Genomic DNA, 20892 nt, shown 5'->3' on the forward strand with positions numbered 1-20892 from the left:
CAGGGGTAACGTCATATCCAGGGACTTCAGAGTTGTGTATCCAATTCCACTAACACCTCTACTCCATGTCAACCTCCTGCCACAGGCTCAGAAGGTACCAAACCAAGCTGCTTACCTCCCCCCAGATTCCGTTCTTCCTGCCTACTTTCCCATCTCAGTTAGTGGCCTCTTCCTCCTTCCAGCTACACAGGCTAATATCCTAGAACTCACCTTTGAGTCTGCTTTCTCTCACACCCCACACTGAATCCATCAGGAAATTACAACGGCTCTACCTTCAAAGTGTATCTATAATCCAACCGCTTCTGACCACCCCTGACACGTCTGCTCTTGCACTCTCCACCCTCAAGGGAAGTCCACTCTCAGCACAGAAGTCAGTGATTTCACTGACAGAAGTCAACGACAGAAGAACAATAGAGAAAATCAATACAACCACTGTTGGTCACAAAACTGACCAACCTTTAGTTACACTGACCAAGAAAAGAGGAAAGAAGACTCAAGTTACTAAGATCACAAATGAACATTACTACCGATCTTACAGAAATTAAAAAGATTATAAGAGAATATGATGAATGAAATTCCTAGAAAGATGCAAACTACCAAGACTGGCTTAAAAAGAAATAAAAAGCCTTAATTGACCAATAACAAGTAAATATTGAGTTGGTAATCAAAAAAACTTGCCACAAACAAAAGCCCAGAACCAGATGGCTTCACTGGGGAATCTGAACAAATGTCTAAAGATGAATTAACACAAATCCTTCACAAACCCTTCCAAAAAACAGAAGAGGAAGAAACACTTGTCAACTCATTCTATGAGGCCAAACAAAGACATCACAAGAAAACTACAGACCAATATTTCTTTTGAATAGAGATGCAAAAATCTTCAACAAAATACCAGCAAGCCAAATCCAGCAACATATAAATATGATTTTACACCATAACCAAGAAAGGATTTACCACAGGAATGCAAGGTTGGTTAAACATACAATCAATGTAATATACCATACTAATAAAATAAAGGACAAATGACATGATCATCTCAATAGATGCAATAAACATAAGCCAGACCACCTACTCCTTAACACAAAACTTCAACTCACTCTCAGTAAAAGTCAGCTCGACCCAATGCCCACATGGCCCAACAAACCTTGTCCCCATCGCCTCTCTGTCCTCTCCTCCTCTCTTCACTCCACACTAGCCGCAGTGCCCTTTTTCTCGGTCCCTAAACCTACCAGATCAGAGAAGGCAATGGCACCCCACTCCAGTACTCTTGCCTGGAAAATCCCATGGAAGGAGGAGCCTGGTAGGCTGCAGTCCATGGAGTTGCTAAGAGTCAGACACGACTGAGCGACTTCACTTTCATTTTTCATTTTCATGCATTGGAGAAGGAAATGGCAACCCACTCCAGTGTTCTTGCCTGGAGAATCCCAGGGACGGGGGAGCCTGGTGGGCTGCCGTCGATGGGGTCGCACAGAGTCGGACACGACTGAAGTGACTTACCCTACCAGATAATCACAATGGTGTGATCACTCACCTAGAGCCAGACATCCTGGAATACAAAGTCAAGTGGGCCTGAGGAAGCATCACTATGAACAAAGCTAGTGGAGGTGATGGAATTGCAGTTGAGCTCTTTCAAATCCTGAAAGATGATGCTGTGAAAGTGCTGCACTCAAGATGCCAGCAAATTTGGAAAACTCAGCAGTGGCCACAAGACTGGAAAAGGTCAGTTTTCATTCCAGTCTCAAAGAAAGGCAATGCCAAAGAATGCTCAAACTACCGCACAATTGCACTCATCTCACACGCTAGTAAAGTAATGCTTAAAATTCTCCAAGCAAGGCTTCAGCAATACATGAACCATGAGCTTCCAGATGTTCAAGATGGTTTTAGAAAAGGCAGAGGAACCAGAGATCAAATTGCCAACATCCGCTGGATCATCAAAAAAGCAAGAGAGTTCCAGAAAAACATCTATTTCTGCTTTATTGACTATGCCAAAGCCTTTGACTGTGTGGATCACAATAAACTGTGGAAAATCCTAAAAGAGATGGGAATACCAGACCACCTGATCTTCCTCTTGAGAAACTGTATGCAGGTCAGGAAGCAACAGTTAGAACTGGACATGGAACAACAGACTGGTTCCAAATAGGAAAAAGAGTACGTCGAGGCTATATATTGTCACCCTGCTTATTTAACTTATATGCAGAGTACATCATGAGAAATGCTGGGCTGGAAGAAGCACAAGCTGGAATCAAGATTGCTGGGAGAAATATCAATAACCTCAGATATGCAGATGACACCACCTTTATGGCAGAAAGTGAAGAACTAAAGAGCTTCTTGATGAAAGTGAAAGAAGAGAGTGAAAAAATTGGCTTAAAGCTCAACATTCAGAAAACTAAGATCATGGCATCTGGCCCCATCACTTCATGGCAAATAATGGGGAAACAGTGGCAGTGACTGACTTATTTTTCTGGGCTCCAAAATCACTGCAGATGGTGACTGCAGCCATGAAATTAAAAGACGCTTACTCCTTGGAAGGAAAGTTATGACCAACCTAGACAGGAAGTAGAATGTGACCAACCTAGACAGCATATTGAAAAGCAGAGACATTACTTTGTCAACAAAGGTCCATCTAGTCAAGGCTATGGTTTTTCCAGTGGTCATGTATGGATGTGAGAGTTGAACTATAAAGAAAGCTGAGCGCCAAAGAATTGATGCTTTTGAACTGTGTGTTGGAGAAGACTCTTGAGAGTCCCTTGGACTGCAAGGAGATCCAACCAGTCCATCCTAAAGGAGACAGTCCTGGGTGTTCATTGGAAAGACTGATGTTGAAGCTGAAACTCGAATACTTTGGCCACCTGATGCAAAGAGCTGACTCATTTGAAAAGACCCTGAGGCTGAGAAAGATTGAGGGCAGGAGGAGAAGGGGACGACAGAGGATGAGATGGTGGGATGGCATCACCGACTTGATGGACGTGGATTTGGGTGGACTCCTGGAGTTGTTGATGGACAGGGAGGCCTGGCATGCTGCAGTTCATGGGGTCGCAAAGAGTCGGACATGACTGAGCAACTGAAGTGAACTGAACTGAAACCTACCAGATACACTCCTGCCTCAGGGCATTTACAGTTGCTGTTCCCTCTGTCTGGCACACTGTTCCCCTAAATATCCCATAATTCACCATATTGTGAATTTTATTTACACATCTTGCCTGTCTCCATGAACTAGAATGTGAACTCCTTAAGAACAGAGCTATTTTTGGCTGTTTTATTCACTGATATAGCCACAGCATTTAAACCAGCATGCCACTTGGTAGGCATTCAATAAATACTTGTTTTAAAAAAAAGGAATGAACAACAAGAGCTGGTCACTCAACCATTCACACAGTGAGCAGTGATCACCCCCACCCTGCCCCCACCTGCCTGACACCATGCTTTGAGCTAGGAGGGCTGAGAAAGATCAGAACCAACCTGGGCCCAGCTGGGAGGGGCGATCAGAGCATATGTAACCAGGGCATGAGGAAGACAGTGCTCAAGAGCGGAGCGGATGGAGAGAGAGGGCAGGACCTAGCAATGAGCGATGGCTCCATGGAGAGACGGTGCTCCAGCCAATCCGTGAGGGCCCAGAATGATTCAGGCACATGGAGAAGGGGAGGGAGAAGAGAGAGCAGATGGAGAGCCCAGATGTAGGGGGCAGGGGGCATGTTCTGGGAACCAGGCAGGGAACTGCATGGCAGGACCACATCGGAATAAGGCTACTAAGGATATCAGGGCCATCCATGAGGGGCCTGGAATGCCAGGATGAGGAGTCAGACTTAGTTTTCCCGAGGAAAACCAAGGCGCCACGCAAGGCTTTTGAGCAGGAAAGGTCCGTGGTGTCACTCTGGCAGCGCGAGAAGAACAGGTTGTGGTGGGCGAGCAGGAAGACAAGGAGACCAGGAAGCTGGCTGCCTGGGACAGTCCCAGAGAAACACAGCAAGACGGGACGGAGTGGACCAGGAGAACAGGGGCGGAGGCTGCCCTGGAGGCTCAGTGGTAAAGAATCCACCTGCTAGGGCAAGAGACACACGGATTCAGTCCCTGATCCGGAAAGATTCCACATGCCGCGGAGCAACTCAGGCCACGGGCCACAACTACTGAGCCTGCGCTCCACACCAAGAGGAGCCACCGTGATGAGCAGCCCGCGCACCGCAACCAGAATAACCCCAGCTCACCACAACTAGAGAAAAGCCCGCACATCAGCGAAGACCCAGCACAGTCACAGATAAATAAATAAATAGAAATTATTTTTTTAAGTCCATTAAGGAGATAAACTTACAAAAAGAGAAAAGAAAAGAGAGGCAGTTTGGAGGTGTTAAGGGTTTATGACTGGTGTTAGTGGGCAGGGGTGGGGCATGGGGAAGTTGGGGGAACTGGAGCCGGAATCTCGGGACCTCAGGAGCACAGAGCCGTGGAAGTGGCGGGGGTTGGGGGGTGGGGTCTGGTCAGGGCGTCCAGAGGGAACCACACCACTTCTGGAAGGCTGAGGAGTTCTGGGGATCCCATCCGGCCCCTGCAGGAGCCGCAGGGGGGAGCAGGTTCCCAGCACAGGAGGGTGGACACGTCCCAGACCTGCCCGCCTTCCTGCCCCTCAGCCCCTCACGCCCCTCACACCCCAGGGCAGGCCCAGAGAAGAGATTCTCCAGCTGGCCTTGTCAGCCAAGGTGCAGTGTCGTTTCTAGATGAGCCATCCAGCTCTGGAGATGCGCCAGGCTACGGAGGGGGGACAGCTGTGTCCCCGCAACACAGCCAAGGAGCCACTTCCCAGAGCCAAGCAAGACAGTGGCAGAAGCAGAGCTGGCAGGGGCTCCGCGGGCCCAGCCAATGCAAAGACAGGCCTTCAACAGGGCTTCCATCTGCCCGGGGCCGCCGCCTCCCTGCAAGGTCAGGCTCATTCAGTCCCCACCAGCTGGAGATGATGATCCCAGTCATGCTCTCGGCCAATAAGCACTAAGGCATTTATTAGGCTGGCCTGCTGTATGCCAGCCTCTGTTTCTCTCCCATGGGGGTGACAAGGGTCAATGCGGCATGAAGGACATAGACTTCAGAGCCTGCAGGGGCGGAATTAGAGGCTGATCTGTCTCATCCTCAGTGCTGCTGTCTCTGGGCCTCAGTTTTCCCATCTGTTGAGTGGGGATAAGAAAAACCCTTTCCAACAAGGGCATATGGTGGTGGTGGGTTAGTTGCTGAGTCATGTCCGATTATTGTGACCTCATGGACTGTAGCCTGCCAGGCTCCTCTGTCCATGGGATTCTCCAGGCAAGAATACTGGAGTGGGTTGCCATTTCCTTCTCCAGGGACAAGGGCATGATAAGGACCAAATAAGAGCACATGCAGGAGGGAATGCGAACAGAACTTGTCTACTTCCCAGGAATTTCAGTGGAAACCCAACCAAGGCTGAGGACACTGGTGAGAAACACTCATACCTTAAAGGAGATGCCACCCACCAAGGACAGTACAGGGCATTAGTTATATCTACCCACTTTGGTCTAGCTTATGACACTCCTCCAGGCAAATATTCTACATTTAATTTTAAATAAAGAGGATAAAAAACTGAGACTTTCCCTGCATACTTTTAGACTAAAATAATACAGTAGAAGAATCACTTTTAGAAGAAATGAGGTCCCATTATCGCCAAAGCATTAACGAGGAGGGACTTCCCTGGTGGTCCAGTGGCTGAGATTCCATGCTCCTACTGCAGGGGACCAGGGTTCAATCCTTGGTCAGGGAACTAGATCCTACATGCCAAAACTGAGATCCCACATGCTGCAATGAAAACCCAGTGCAGTGAAATTTTTTTTTTAAAGCATTAACCAACAGCTCAAAGGACACACTTTAGATTCAGAAAAGCTTAGGCCCGAATCCTAGTTCTACCCCTTCCTAGCTGAGGCTCTTTGTAAGCCTTAGTTTACTCATCTGTAAAATGGGAATATCAGAGCTTCACCTGGAAGGAGTGATAAATATAACATTTGAGAAGACCTGGCACAGTGTCAGCCTATGTGAAACAGCAGTTCCCTACCCACTGCAGCCCACTCCCACCTCTGAAGGGGCCCTCACTCACATAGGAGGCCAGGAGGGTGGTCGGGGCCAGGATGAGAGCCAGGTAGAGGCAGGGGGCTGCAGCAAGCAAGCTGGCAGCACAGATGAGGGGCTCAGCCTGAGGGTTGACTTTCTTGTACCTCCTTGAAGTCTCTGCTCCCAGGATGACCCCAATAATGCCAGTGACAACAGTCAGTGCCCCGAAAATCAGGCTGATGGAAAAAAGCAGAGAGGGCTTGGTCAGCGGTGGGATCAGGATAGGGGTCCAGCCACCTCCCCTCCAGTACACGACCTGGTATGTGTGTTTGTGTGTGTGTTCAGTCGTGTCCGACTCTTTATGACCCCACGGACTGTAGCCTGCCAGGCTCCTCTGTCCATGGATTTCCCCAGGCAAGAATACTAGAGTGGGTTGCCATGCCCTCCTCCAGAGGATCTTCCCAACCCAGGGATTGAACGCATGTCGCCAGCGTCTCCTGCATTGCAGGCAGATTCTTTACAGCTGAGCCACAGGATCTGGTACCTGCAGGGCATGTGGCTGTGGGCCTCTTCCCCTCCCTCCTAACCAATGCTCCCGGGTCCTTGGGACCCTGCTCAGGGATCCATGTACTCCCCTACTCTTCCCATCCCCTTTTCTGCCTCATCCTTGGGACTCCACTGGCCGTGTGGGCGATCTTTCCAGCACCCCAGCTCCCAGCCTGTCTCATCACCAGCAACCTCCTGCACTGTCTCGCCACTGAAAACTGCCCCACTCAGAAATCTTAATTCTACAGTCCCACTCTAGCCCCAACCTTCTTGCCTTCCAGCCCCAAATACTAATGTGATGTGAGTGAACATTTACTTATAGAGCTCCTATGATACACTGGCACTCACCTGGGAATTTTACACTTCGTTGAGTCCATCCTTCCCTCTCTGTCTCTGAACATACCTCCTAACTTCACTATCTTTCCCACCTACTCCTGGGCCCACTTCCACTCCACTTGGTCCCTCTTGCAGCTTCTTCCTGTAGAAATGTCATTCCAAGATAACCTCCGTACAGCTCCCCAGAGAATGCTTTCTAAGACACCAATCTGACCATATACCTGCCCAGCTCCTGCCTAAAATTCTCCACCAGCTCTTAAATACCCACCAGATTTGGTTCCAGTTCATTGTGGTGTGATCTGACCTTCCTGATCTGATCCTTGCTGACCTCAACCCCAAACCCCAATTCCATCCTCCTCAACCCCTAGACTTGTTGCTGTCCCCACTTCATACCTTTATTCCTTCATCTAGAACACCCTTCATTGATTTTTCTATTTACCAAACTCCTACACATCCTTCAAGACCCATCACAAATGTCTCCTCTTTGGGGATGCTTTCCCCTGTCCGTTTGCTGATTCATTCACCCTTTCAGTTACTATAGCACCTTCTGCATCTCTGTCATCAAGATCACTCACTAGACTGTGAATTCCTGGAGAACAGAACCAGGCTTGGTTTACTTTCTTGACTCTGGGCTGGGAGCATAGAGTCTGGAACAAGCGATATATGTTAAGCAAATGGCTCACAGATCTCTCCCAGAATTCCCAAGTGAAAAGGTGAGGAAGGTGAGGTTAAGAAAGGTCAAGGCCAAGATTACCCAGCTAGTAAGTGATAGACCAGGATCTGAATATATATCTTCATCCTCCTGGTCCATCCTAGCCCAAAAGATGAACCCAAGCCTCCTTTTAAAGGCAAAGGGATGCTGAGACTGACTAGCGTGAACTCTTGAAAACAACAAATGTAACTAAGACTTTTCCAGCCCTTAACTGGATTCCTGTCATCCTCGAAGCAAGCTCCCGGCCGGCACTGCAGCACTGGCCCCTGCTGACCTGTGTAACCTCCCTTCTTTTCTCCCTCCCTCACTCTGCATGAATGATTGAGAATTCTCTAAACTTACCCCACACTTTCCAGCTTCCCCGTCTTGGCCCACACTCTTCCCTCTGCCTGGAGCACCCCCACCCCCCACCAACCATTCTCCACATGGCCAGGATCCTCTCCCAGAGCCAAACCTTTCCAAAAGTGCCAGGTGCCTGCCATTACCTCCATGGCTCCCACCAAGGCGCAAGAACATGACAGATGCAAGACCATGGTTACTGACAAATTGAATGTCACCAAAAAAAAAAAAATATCTCCAGAGAAGACAGGGACCTGCCTGAGGCCACACAGACCCACACTAGCAAAACCAGGGTCTCCTGGCTCTGTTCCTACTAAACAAAGTATGTGTGTCCTTAGGCAGCTTAAAGGTGCTTAACCAAACCTTCCTAGGCTTCCAAGCTGTACCAGGCTCCAGCTCAGCCCGGTCAAGTGACCCCGAATTCGGGTGAATGCTATCTGCCTCTGAGTCCTGGTCTGAGCCGAACTTGGCAGGTTCTCAAGACCTTTCTAAGACTCAGGATTGATTATTCAGACAAGTGATTTAGATGGGGGCCCCTCAGAGCCCCTGACCAGAGGGGTGGACAGAGGACACACCTACCACGAAGTGTCCCCACCCCCACATCGCCCTCCCAGAATCAGACTCTCAGAGCCAAGAGGGTCCTTAATGCCTGCAAGTTCTGTGCTGATCCTCTGTACAGTGGCCCAGGCAAGCAGATACCCAGCGCCTACTTACATGACCCCAGGGGTGTGAAACTCAGTAGACCCTTGCTGCCCCTTCCGTCTGGGCTCTGGATGTTTTAAGTTCTCCCTCTGGCTGAGCTAGAATCCTGTGTACTGCGGCTTCCTGCTCCCATCCAAGCTTCACCTGAGGGCGTAGCCTAACCAAGGAGGGTGTATGGACAGATAAGTTCTGGGGACTTCCCCAATGGTCCTGCGGCTGAGACTCCACGCTCCCAATGCAGGAGGCCTGAGTTCAATCCCTGGTCAGGGAACTAGATCCCTCATGCCACAACTAAGACCTGGCACAGCCAAATAAATAATATTTAAGGGGAAAAAAAAGAAAACAGCTAAGATCTATGCAGGACCAGGGCTTTCTACCCACCCTGGGGTAGGCTAAACAATGCTCCTCACCCAAGACATCTATGTCCTAACTTCTGGAACCTGTGACTGTTCCCTTGTATGGGCAAAATAATCTTTATGGATGTGACTATATTAATGTTCTTGAGCTAGAGAAATTTTCCTCCACTTTTTAGGTGGGTCTTCAGTGCAGCTACAAATGTCCTTATAAGAGGGAAGCAGAGGGAGATCTGAGACTGAAGAGGACAAGGCAATGTGACTGTGGATGCAGTGATGCGGCCTCAAGCAGAGGCCGCCCGCAGGCACCAGAAACGGCACAGAAGGAGGCTTTCCGAGGGCCTCTAGGGGGAGCGTGGCCCTGCTGAACTTGGTTTTGACCCAGTGAAACCGTTCTGGACTTCTGGCCTCCAGGACTATGGGAAACATTTCTGTTGCTTGAAGCTACCGAGCATGTGGTCATTTGGTCCATCAGCCCTAGGACCCAAACACTAACTCCCATGTCAGTTTCTCAACCAGGTTCTGGGAAGGAGCCAAGTTAGAGGAAGAGGCTGAAACAGAGAAAGGGGAAATCACTGGCCCAGGAATGCACAGCCAGTGAAGGCCTGGAGTGGGATGGAGTCCTGGTTTATTTTTCCACTTTTTCAAGCTGCTGGGGGACTTTTAGGACTCAGTGTTTGCCTCTGGGGAGATAAGAATCTAGCTGTAGAGCCAGGATAAACATCATAATATCCTGGGACTTCCCAGGCGGTCCAGTGGTTAAGATTCTGTGCTTCCACTGCAGAGGGCATGGGTTCAGTTCCCTGGCTGAGGAACTAAATTCCCACATGCCATATAGTGCAGCCAAAAAAAAAAAAATCACAATCTCCTTTGGTGCCTCAGTTTGCCATCTGTGAAATGGGACAGCCTCAGGCTACAGGTCCCTCTGAAGCAAGGCTGCCTAGAAATCCCACCATTCCGTAGGTCCCACAGAAGCCTCACTTACCCCCAAGTCCCTTCCAGACCCTCACAGGGGCCCAAGAGCAAGAAGACAGGGACTGGGGCCTGGAGATGACAAGCGAGCGGCCTGTGGCCACTCAGAGCAGCAAGAGCTCTGCCTGAGCTAGAACCAGGCCAGTGGGCCCCTGAGTCCTGGTGTCTACCCAGAGATTGAGTCTAGGGACTCAGAACCCCAAGAACTTCCCCATCAAGAGCCCAGATGTTGGGGACTTCCCTGGTAGTCCCATGGTTGAGACTCCATGCTTCCATTGCAGGGGGCACGAGTTCGATCCCTGGTCAGGGAACTAAGGTTCTGCATGCCACACCATGTGGCCAAAAAAAGAGCCGAGACGTCCCTCACCTGTCCTGGCTGTTGCACGGCTCCCGAAAGCAGGGAAGGAGCAGCCCGTGCACCACACGGGCCTCGAACAGAAACTTGGGGGCCCAGAAGCCCAGAGCTCCAGTCACAAAGGCCATGGCTGTCACCCCAAGCGTCGACCACACAAAACTCCAGCTGAAAGAGAAAGTGGATGAGACAGAGGACAAGATGGTTGGATGCCATCACCAACTCAATGGACATGAGTTTGAGCAAGCTCCGGGGAGACAGTGAAGGACAGGGCAGGCTGACGTGCTGCAGGCCATGGGGTCGCAGAGTCAGACGTGACTGAGCGGCTGAACAAACAAGAGATAGTGCTGTGGATGGAACTGGGAGAGGGCTGGGGCTGTCGAGGCCTGTCCACTCCCCTCCTCCACCTGGGCACTCAGGTGGTCCCAGATCCTCCATTGACACCCCCTAAGCAGCCTGCCCTTCCCACCTCCACACCTTCGCTCCTGCTCTGCCTTCCTCCCTCCTCTCTGAGGACCAAGTCTCCCTCACCAGAGCGACCCAAATCCAACATCACATTCTCCAGCAATCTGTCCCTCTCCCCTACCCTCCACTTGGCTCATGGCTCTGTAACAAAGAAGTGGCATCCGGTCCACACCCCACATTTTAATAAATTATGAGACCTGGGTAGGTGACCCCAACCTACCTCCCCAGCCATGCCAGGAACAGAGGAGGGATGCTCTCCCATGAGGTTCAGAGAGGTGAGCGATATACACTCGGGCATCTTCCCAACAACCTGAGAAGCCGGCAAAGCTACAGAACCATGTCTGCTGAATAAATGAGGGGAGCTGGGCTCCAAGTCTCAGGTCACTCAGGGATAAGGCAGTGGCAGAGCCAAGGCCGGAGCTCCCTCCCTCCCAGCCCAACTTCTGTCTCATGGCAGGCAGAGGGAGGCCTCTGAGTGGGGGAGTGACATCTCAGCTGGTGACAGAGAACTCAAAGGAAGAAGAGGGCTGTGAACGCTGCTGGGGCAGTCAGGGAGGGCTCCCTGGAGGCGGAGGGAGGGAGGGCGGTGATGCTGGGGCAGGCAGAGGGGTTTTCAATGACCCACAGGGAGAAGCAGAGACACTCACTTTCTCCACAAGTATCTGACGTCCTCACACCAGCTGCTCCGTGGGTCCCCCATGGTTGCGACCCCCTGCTTCTCAGCAGCTCCTCGGGGTGGGTCTGGAACCAGCATGATAAGCAGGATCAAGGCCACAGCTTCCAGGCAGGGCATGATCTGGGGACAGGAGGGCCCAGGAAGCTCAGGGCCACACATTCCTGTAAGCCAGGAGATCCCAGCAGTGACTGAACTTTGTGGACCAGGTTCTTGGGTTGCTCTGCGCCCTGGGGGATAGGGGACACGGGCTCATATCGGGGGAGCTGGTTATACACAGAACTTGGCATACCACTGCTTCTCACCCATGAGAGGACGGGCTCTCTGGGTAGCACGGGCCCCTTGGGATTTGACTCCTGTACAGACACTACTCTATTGGAATCAGTGAGGCTGACACGGTTGAGAACTGGAGGCTTGACTACACTGACCCCGACTGTGGAGTACTTGCTGCCCCCGTGTCTCCTTTCCTGACCCACACCTCCATCTGCCACGCCAGCCTCGTCCAAGCTGGCAGGGCAGCTTCCCCTCCCTCGTCTCACTGATCCTTAAGATGCCATAAGGTAGCTTTACTCCCCCACTCTACCGATAGGGAAAGTGAGGCCCCGAAGAGGGAGGTGACTTCCTTGAGATCACACAGCTAGCAAACTGAATGGCTGGGATGTGAACCAGGCGTGCAAATTCCAGAGGCCACGGTCCATACGCAGCCCTGAAGCTGCCGACATCTGAACACCCGCCATGGCGCCAGACGCTGTGCCAAGGGGCTAAGGCCACTGGAGACTGGAAAGTCCCCGCTGGCCCAGGGGGGAAAGCAGAGGGAAGAAAAGGAAGCTGGACTCACTCGGAGGGCCCAACGCCAGTTCCCAGTCAGCTCTGTCACAGCCGACCCCAGCACGTAGCCCAGACCACTGCAACAGAGAGGTGGGGGAAATGGGCCGTGAGGGGAGGCAGGCGGCCCCAAGACCCCAAGGCCAGCCTGAGCCAGGGTGCCCCTACCCCAGGGAGCCAGCTCTCGGCAGCTCACAGCCTTTTCACTGGTAAAAGTGAGCCACGTGAGGCCCAGATGTCCACTGCCCTTGGTAAGTCACCAGTGACCTCTGGCTCCAGGCCCATCCCACCCAACCACTGTCTCCCTAAATGAGGACCACTCACCCCGCCTCTCCAAGTCATAGCCCTGCCCAAGGCAGGTGACTTCAGGAAACCTGAGTCAGGGTTCAGGGGTCTGACTGCAAAGCTCACTCTGTCCTATCCCCTTGTGGGGTGCGTGGCCCAACCCTAACACAGTTCCCTGCCTCTCCCAGAGTCAGCCCCTCCCTGTGTGGCCCACACTGCTGAGCTGCTCTTTCGCCCTCCTCCCGGAGTGTATTAGTATGTAGGGAGCATCTCCATTACATATCTCTAACCCCCACCATAGCCTACAGGTAGGTGCTACTGGCCCCACTTACAGATGAGAAAACTGAGGCTCAGAGAGATAAAGTGACACAGAGAGGAAGGGTAGAGTTGGGTTTCAAATGCAACCCCTTCTGCTCAATGTCTCCTGCATCCAGCCCAGCCCCTGTTCCGACCCCTTGGGGCCTCAGTTTACCATCCAGAGAAGTGGATCCAGGGTAATACCAACCTGCCAACAGGGATAAAGATGTAGAATATGGCCAGCACACAGGTCCGCTGGTCCCTCACGAAGAGGTCTCCCAGGACAGTGGGCGCGATGGTGGAGTAGCTAGCTGTGCCAGTCCCCACCAGCCCCCGGGACAAGAAGAAGAGCCAGGAGTACTGGGGAAATGGGCACAAGACCACAGTCAGTTCCAGAAATCACGCTCAGGGCAAAGGGAACTTAAAGATCTGTCAGAGGAACCAAGGACATCCTGTGACATGGAAGAGGGGGATCAGTGCTCTAAGTGAAAAGTGAAAGTGTTAGTTTCTCAGTCCTGTCCGGCTCTTTGCAACCCCACAGACTGTAACCCACCAGGCTCCTCTGTCCATGGGATTCTCCAAGCAAGAATACTGGAGTGGGTTGCCATTCCCTTCTCCAGAGGATCTCCACAACCCAGGGCTCCAGACACCTCACTATTCCCCCAAATCGCACAGGCGCCCCCTGCTGGCGCCCACAGCCACTGCCCTGAGGAGTCCTTTTCCTGGGCATCCTGGTTAGCAAACCGGCCTTTGTTCACCAGGCCACTTCCCACAGACAGTAGCAGTTACCCCCACCTCCACCCCCAGCTCAGTCCGGAGGAAGATGCCAAAGAGGAAGGTCCCTGTTAAGAAAGTCCAACAGCCTGTTGAGAAGACCCCTCTCTCAGCCCTTGGAAGGCAGTCCCCCTCAGCCAGCCTGGAGCAGAAACAGCTCTACTGGAGCTGGATCACAGAGGAGGAAGATGGGGGAGGGCCCCCCAGGGGGCCTGGGAAGGAGTGAGGGCACCTACCCGGGGGGAGATGAAGGAGCTGGAGAGGCCAGCTCCAGACCAGAGCAGGATACCGAAGCTCAGCGTGGCCTTGCGGCTGTGTCGGTCGCCCAGGTAGCCAAACACGGGTGCGGACAGCAGCAGGAAGCTGATGAAGACTGGAGGAGACACACAAGGGGCGGCATGCAGCTCACTCCCCCAACAAAGACGGGGTGGTGGCCGGTGCGGAGCAGAAGGGTCCAGTAGGCCCAGAAAAGGGAACTGACTCAGCTTGCTTAAAAGTGAGTAGAAACTGGTGAGAGAAAAACGTAAATTGAATCCCCCAATCCCCACCACGGCCCAGAGTCACAGGGAGTGGGAGGAAAGGGGGGGCGGTGCTGGGCCTGGCCTCAAATCTCAGCTCTGCGGTTTGCCCACCGTGCAGCCTTGGGTGCCTAAGGCGTGTTCTCTGAGCAACAGTCCAACAGTAGAGGTCAACATTCCCCCCTCCCAGGCTGTGTAAACGTGAGACAGAGGTGAGCACAGAGTCTGGCACGGAGCTGCCAGGACCCTGTCTTTAGGAGAACTCCCACCCCTGTGAGCCTGACTTGGGGCCTGGTGAAATTTTGCTCTCAGGCCCCTGCTGGAGGTAGCAAGTGGAAGGCCAGGTGGGCGGGGTGTGGGCCAGATGCCTGCTTTGAGCAGATGAGCACGGTTAAGAATGAGCACACTGATTATAAACCAGCGGCCCCTGGAGGCTGGAAGAGACTTGGTTTTCCTAAGTAAAACATTCCCCTGACGCTGCACTTGTATTTATACCATTTTTCCAAAGTACCTAACACTTATGCATTGGTGACTAGATTAATGAATGCGTTTACTATTCTGCGAAGACAAAGGAATTGCCACATTTTTGCTTAACTACACCACGTGGATAGGTATACCTTCACTGCTTCTGTTCCTCAAATAAAATCGCCTCCATCCTTCTCCCTGAGTCCGCTGCCTCCGAGAGCCGGCAGGTGGCCAGGGTAAGGTCTAACCCTTCGCCACCCGGTCCCCGGCCCCAAGGGCCTTGGGCTCTTCGGGGCCCCGCCCAGTGTCTGCGTTTTCATTCACTAAGCACAGATGATTGACATTTTCTGAACCCAATGCATGCCCAGACTCGTCCCAACTCAGGTTCCAGACCCTCCCACTTTGCCATGACCCGCTCTCGTATTGGGTTACGCCATAAGCAATTGGCGGAAATTAAGCCAGTTTTGACCTACAAAAACGGCAATTTAATGTGGTTTGACCTAATACTCCGCAGAGAATGGTCTTTGATGTCAACGGCATTTAAAAATTTAATAACTACTGCCAAAATGAAATGCCAAAATAGGCCTCCAAAAAGGCTGTATCAATTTACGCTAGAATAGAAGTATTACACATTGTTTGCTGACACTTGATAGGATCAATCGATTTATTTTCGTTCATTTAATGGTTAAAACACAAACGGTGTCTCGCCTACGTCTTAATCTGCATCATCCTTTTCCCCAGTGAGGTTGAGTATCAGCCCCTAGGTTCACATCCTCAGCCTATTTTTTTCTGTTGGCTCTGTGTTGATCATTTCTCCAGTCCCTTACGTTTGTTTTAAGGATTTAAAATCAAATTCTAAGACTGAATTCCTGGGCTCACATTCTGACCCCACCGCTTCCTAGTTCTGTGACTTTGGGCAAAATCCTTTACTCTCTGATTCCCCTTTTATCAGAGTACAAGAGTAATAGTACTTCCCCCCTAAGCTTATGAGGAAGATTAAATAAAATAAAGCACATAAAAGACAAGCTTTCTGTAAATAGATGTTATCTATTACTATTGCTAATTGCATTTATAGTTTCAGTCACCATCATACAGAAGAATTTAGCTTTGATGTAATCAGATGCATCAATCTTTCTCTGGGGAGGTTGTTTCGTGCCTTGTTAACACATGTCTTTGTCACCTAAAGCTTCTATTTCCCCAACTGTTCTAATACTTTACGAGATTAGGGGTAGGGATTCCTCACAGTACATGTGTGTGCATGCTCAGTCGCTAAGTTGTGTCGGACTCTTTGCTACCCCATGGACTACAGCCCACCAGGTTCCTCTGTCCATGGGATTTCCCAGGAAAGAATACCAGTGTGGGTTGCCATTTTCTTTTCCAGGGGATCTTCCCAATCCAGAGATCGAACACAAGTCTCCTGCGTCTCCTGCATTGGCAGGCAGATTCTTTACAACTGAGCCACCTGCAGGATATAAACACGTTAGACCAGCAGATCTCCTGGAATGGAGAAGCCTGCCCCTAAGTGGAAGGCAGGCACGCCTTCACTCCCATCTCCAGATTCAAAACATTTCTGTGACAAGGCGGAAGTCATTAAGGAGCACAAGGTTCAGAGAAGGACTCTATAAGCAACCACCTGGATTTGAATCACAGCTCTCTCACTTGCAAGCTGTGTGGCCTTCAGAAGGCCCATTGCCTTTCTGTGCCTCAGGCTTGTCATCTGTAAAATGGGCATAATAATAATAATTCCCTGCCTGGTGGGATTGTTGTGAAGATTAAATGACTACATGTTATTAAGCCCTTAGAAAAGCACCTGGCACATGGTAAAGGCCACATCAGTGTTTGTTTTAAATATTGTAAATCAATTAACTAACTCCAGCAGCATCTCTGTCCCATTGCAGTGGGGCGGGGCGGGGTGGAAGTCTGACCACTGCTTCGCCCCGCCTCCCACCCCATTCTTATAGCTACACTGAGCCCTCTGAGCCAGCGTTTCCTCCAGTTTGCACCGCTGCGGTGACACAGAAAAGTAAGAAGACTCACCTGAAGTCACCGGGGACAAGCCTGGTTGTCAGGCCTCCAAGCTCACTGCCCTTCCCACATACCTGTTTGGGCTACTTCTGCAGAAAAGACCCTTCCCTTCATCCAGTCTCAAACACATACATGTACATGCACATCCCCACTGCACACTCACAAGCATGTCTCTGTGTTCACAGGCTTTCTCTCTCTCCCTCTCTTTCCTCCTCTCTCTCACACACACAAACTTCTCCCTCCACACAACTCAGTTATCAGGGGCCTTGCAGTAATAATCCTGCTCGCCATGGTAAGAACCAGGGAAGAGAAATATTGATTCAACTTCCATTATCTGTTTAATCTAGAAGGTTCTGGGTGTTGAGCCTAGAAATCCTCCCTCTGGCTACAATATGACTGGAAGGTGAGCACCATCTGTCCACCTTAGCCCTGAGATAAGAGCAATTGGGAAAGACTGCCATCTAAAGCAGTGATCTAACTCTTTTGTTCATCGCCTCCATTTGTAGAACCGTGTACCCCTTTGAATGTCTTCAGCTGACATCTAAGGCATTTTTTATCGTAAGTTTAACCAGCTGCAAAGGATGTGATTTCCAGCCGTGATTGTATTTTTTAAACTAGATTGTCATCAGTCCTTAGGGCTGCAGATCAAGTTCATAGGAAACATGTACCATACAGCCTTATGGGCAAAGTCAGTCCTCATTTGGCAAATCAATAGGGCAAATCAGACTGATTGTCAGTGAGAAAGATATGAAAATGTCAGCTTCATTTTTTAATTAATTTTTATTGGGGTTTTGTTGCTTTACAATGGTGTCTTGGTTTCCACTGAACAGCTTCATTTTTTTTTTTAATTGAAATAGATGTGTTGATACCCATCCGTGAGACAACCATCTCACTTCTGGATCCTCAGTTGTAGATAAAGAGAACGCGATCGGGCCAGGGAGATAAGGCTTGGCGCCTTGCCATCCTGGGTTTGTGGCCTGGAGCAAACATCCCCATTCGGGTTCCACCAACACTCTCTCTGTCCTGCCCCCAAGGCCTCGTCAGCAGAAGCCAGCAGCCTTGAAGGGTCCCTCTGTCTGATGGGTTGTTTTTTTTAATATTTTATTTGTTTATTTGGGCGCCTAGGTCTTAGTTTCAGTACTCAGGCTATCAGTGGCAGCATGTGGAATCTAGTTCCCTGACCAGGGACCGAACCTGGGCCCCTTGCATTGGGAGTATAGTGTCTTAGCTGCTGGACCACCAGGGAAGTCTCCCCTGGAGGTTTTTTACACCTAGTAAAATTCAGAATGGGGAGAGCTGTATTTTCCTCCCCAAAATGGTGGACAGGTGAATATTAAAGGAGAGGTGGGAAAAAAGACCCAGATGCTTGTTCTCAGGCAGATCTATCTTAGGAAAAAAATATATGGGCTTGAGGATCTGTACAGGAATTCTCAGAACTGTAAAGAGCACACATGAGTATCCTGTGTTGTGACAGTGTGTGCCCACGTGTGGGTGCGTGTGTGTGCATCTGTGTATCACCATCCAGAAACCCATAGGGGAAAAGTTAGCACCTCTTGACCCCAACCGCCCCCACCTTGAAATGGAAGGTGTGGCTGCTCCCCTCTGCTGGACTGTAGGCTCTAGTGGGCCCAGACCCTATCTGAGCACCCTTGGGTATGTGTCGCTGTCTGTCAATCTACTTTTATTTTTTTATTTTTGGTTGCACTACGCAGGATCTTAGTTCCTTGACCAGGGATCGAACCTGCACCTACAGTGGAAGCACAGATCTTAACCACTAGACCACAAGGGAAGTCCACTGTCTGTCTGTCTGTCTGGGTCCTAGTGACCAGGTTTTTCAGATCCATGAGAAGAAAGCACATGTTAGAAATTCTAACCCCAGCTACAAAGCTGAGCTTAATAGACATGAAGGATGAATGACCAACTCCCCAGCCAGGATCTGAAGCCTGGGAGCCTTTTCAAGCCCCAGCTCCCTCCCTTCTTCCCCCAGTGTGTGTGCATGCTAAGTTGCTTCAGTTGTGTCCGACTCTTTGCACAGGCAAGAATACTAGAGTGGCTGCCAAGACCTCCTCCAGGGTATCTTCCCAGCTTGGGGACAGAACCCGTGTCTCCTGTGGCTCCTGCATTGCAGGCAGATTCTTTACCACTGAGCCACCAAGGAAGCCCCCTTTCCCCAGCACTCACCCTCAAACCCTAAGAGGCTGTTCAGGCACCAAATCCCAGCCTCTACTGCTTCCTTCTCTGACACAGACTGTCCCTCCCACCCAACCACCACCCATCCTCTGCGCCAGGGGACTCATGGGGCTCAGGCTGACCCCCCAGCAGCTGGAGCTGCACAGGGAACAGGACCTGCCAAAAGACCCCCGCCCCGCGTGAGCCGACGACCCCAGGCTGGGGACTCCCTCCTTACCTGTCTGCAGCAAACCAGCATTGCTGTCACTGATATGGAAAAACTTCTGTACGTCCAGCAGCACTCCTGTGGACAGATGGACAGTGCTCAGGAAATGGGAAGTTGCCTGCCAGGCCTCCACAGGCAGCTGCCTCTGCATTAGGGACAGGCCCACAGCTGACCAGCTCATCACAGACATGGCACCCAGGCCTACTCTTCTCGTCCCTCTCTCCCACACATGCACACAACCACACACACACACACAAATACAAATACAGGATCTAGCATATCCCAAAGGCACAGACATACCAATTCACGCACAAGCCTGCATGCCTGGACTACACACACATATTCACGCATCACAGACATGCAGATCCACATAGGCACATACAAACAGGCACACCCAGAGATATATACTCCCAGAAGCAGACACACACACACACACACACACACAGGAGCCAGCACTCACAGTCATGTAAGTCCAGTCTTGTACACATAAAGACACACCCACAGGCACATGTGCATCTTCACATATGCAGGCCTGCCATTCACATCATCGTCAGAGTGGCTGGGGTGCTCAGTCACTCAGTCGTGTCTGACTCTCTGCGACCCCATGGACTGTGACCCACAAGGCTCCTCTGTCCCTGGGATTCTCCAGGCAAGAATACTGGAGTGGGCTGCATTCCCTTCTCCAGGGGATCTTCCTGACCCACGGATCCAACCCTAGTCTCCTGAACTGACGGGCGATTCTTTACCACCACGCCACCTGGGAAGCCCCGGAATGACTGGCAGCCATTCACTTAGACTACGGTGCAATGAAAGTTCCTGAAACTGTGCGGCACCACAGCCCTACTTGTATATACACTCCAGACATTCATAGATATGCATATACATGCATGAGCATGTACATGCAAAGACATATGTGACCTGGCCTGGCACAGGTGCACACACAGCACGTTCCTCCAGAGGCATGAACACACCGACATGGAGTGCCTGTGAGAGCTTCAGAGGTAGGGCCCACTTAGGTCTGACCTTGGCCCCACCTCCCTGAGGGTTGCAGGTTCTTGCTCCAAGATCTTGCTAGGCTGATATCCTGTCAGTCCCTAGTCATATTTCAGAGCTAGTCAGGGTCCAAGGCACCTGCTTATCTGAGCTGTGAGGCTCTGGCCCTGTCATCACTTTGAATTATGAGATGGCTGAAGGCCATCAGTATCACTGTGCCCATTATACAGATGGAGAAACAGAGGCCCCAGCCACCTATGGCTGTACAGTTGGGACCATCCCAGCCAGAGGCAGCCCACCCTCCCACCCAGTGTCACAAATGGGGCTCTGCAGGAACACCCCCACGGTGGGGAAGAAAACCTGCCATTCACACCTCAAAGACCTGCCAGTGGGTGAAAAAGATGGAAGAAACAGAGAAGTCAAATAAGAGATTTTTGTTCTGATATTCACCTTGGACCCAGTTTCCACAAAATCCAGATACTAGCTTGTATGTCTTTCCTTCTCTCCATACTTTTAATTACACGAATTAGATACATTCATTGTAAAGAAAGGGACAACACAGATAAGCAAAGTCAACGGCGGGCTTCCCTGGTAGCTCAGTGGTAAAGAATCTACCTGCCAATGCAGGAGACATGGGTTCGATCCCTAGTCCAGGAAGATCCAACATGATGCAAAGCAACTAAGCCTGTGCACCACAACTACTGAGCTTGTGCTCTAGAGCCCGCGAGCTGCAATTACTGAAGCCCGCGTGCCCTAGAGCCTGTGCTGCACAACAAGAGAAGCCACGGCAATCAGAAGCCCGTGCACCACAACTAGAGAGTAG

At 51.0% G+C, this 20892-nt stretch overlaps 1 protein-coding gene across 7 annotated transcripts in view; it reads right to left on the reverse strand.

The window, feature by feature from the left end:
* SPNS3 (sphingolipid transporter 3 (putative)) overlaps nt 1–20892 on the reverse strand; it is a 64051-nt gene that overhangs the window by 20964 nt on the left and 22195 nt on the right. For 4 of the 7 annotated variants that reach the window (XM_043477590.1, XM_043477600.1, XM_043477556.1 and 1 more), the window contains exons 2-8: nt 19089–19154; nt 13910–14046; nt 13108–13259; nt 12331–12397; nt 11467–11615; nt 10370–10522; nt 6089–6278 (exon numbers count right to left, since the gene is read on the reverse strand). In XM_043477590.1, coding sequence (XP_043333525.1) covers nt 6089–6278; nt 10370–10522; nt 11467–11615; nt 12331–12397; nt 13108–13259; nt 13910–14046; nt 19089–19154 — 914 coding nt within the window. Of the gene's footprint in view, nt 1–6088; nt 6279–10369; nt 10523–11466; nt 11723–12330; nt 12398–13107; nt 13260–13909; nt 14047–19088; nt 19155–20892 lie in introns of all 7 variants that reach the window. The other 3 variants (XM_043477574.1, XM_043477582.1, XM_043477608.1) reach the window with 3 other exon arrangements.

Source organism: Cervus canadensis, chromosome 1 (genome assembly GCF_019320065.1).
Source record: "Cervus canadensis isolate Bull #8, Minnesota chromosome 1, ASM1932006v1, whole genome shotgun sequence".
Classification (NCBI taxonomy): Eukaryota; Metazoa; Chordata; class Mammalia; order Artiodactyla; family Cervidae; genus Cervus; species Cervus canadensis.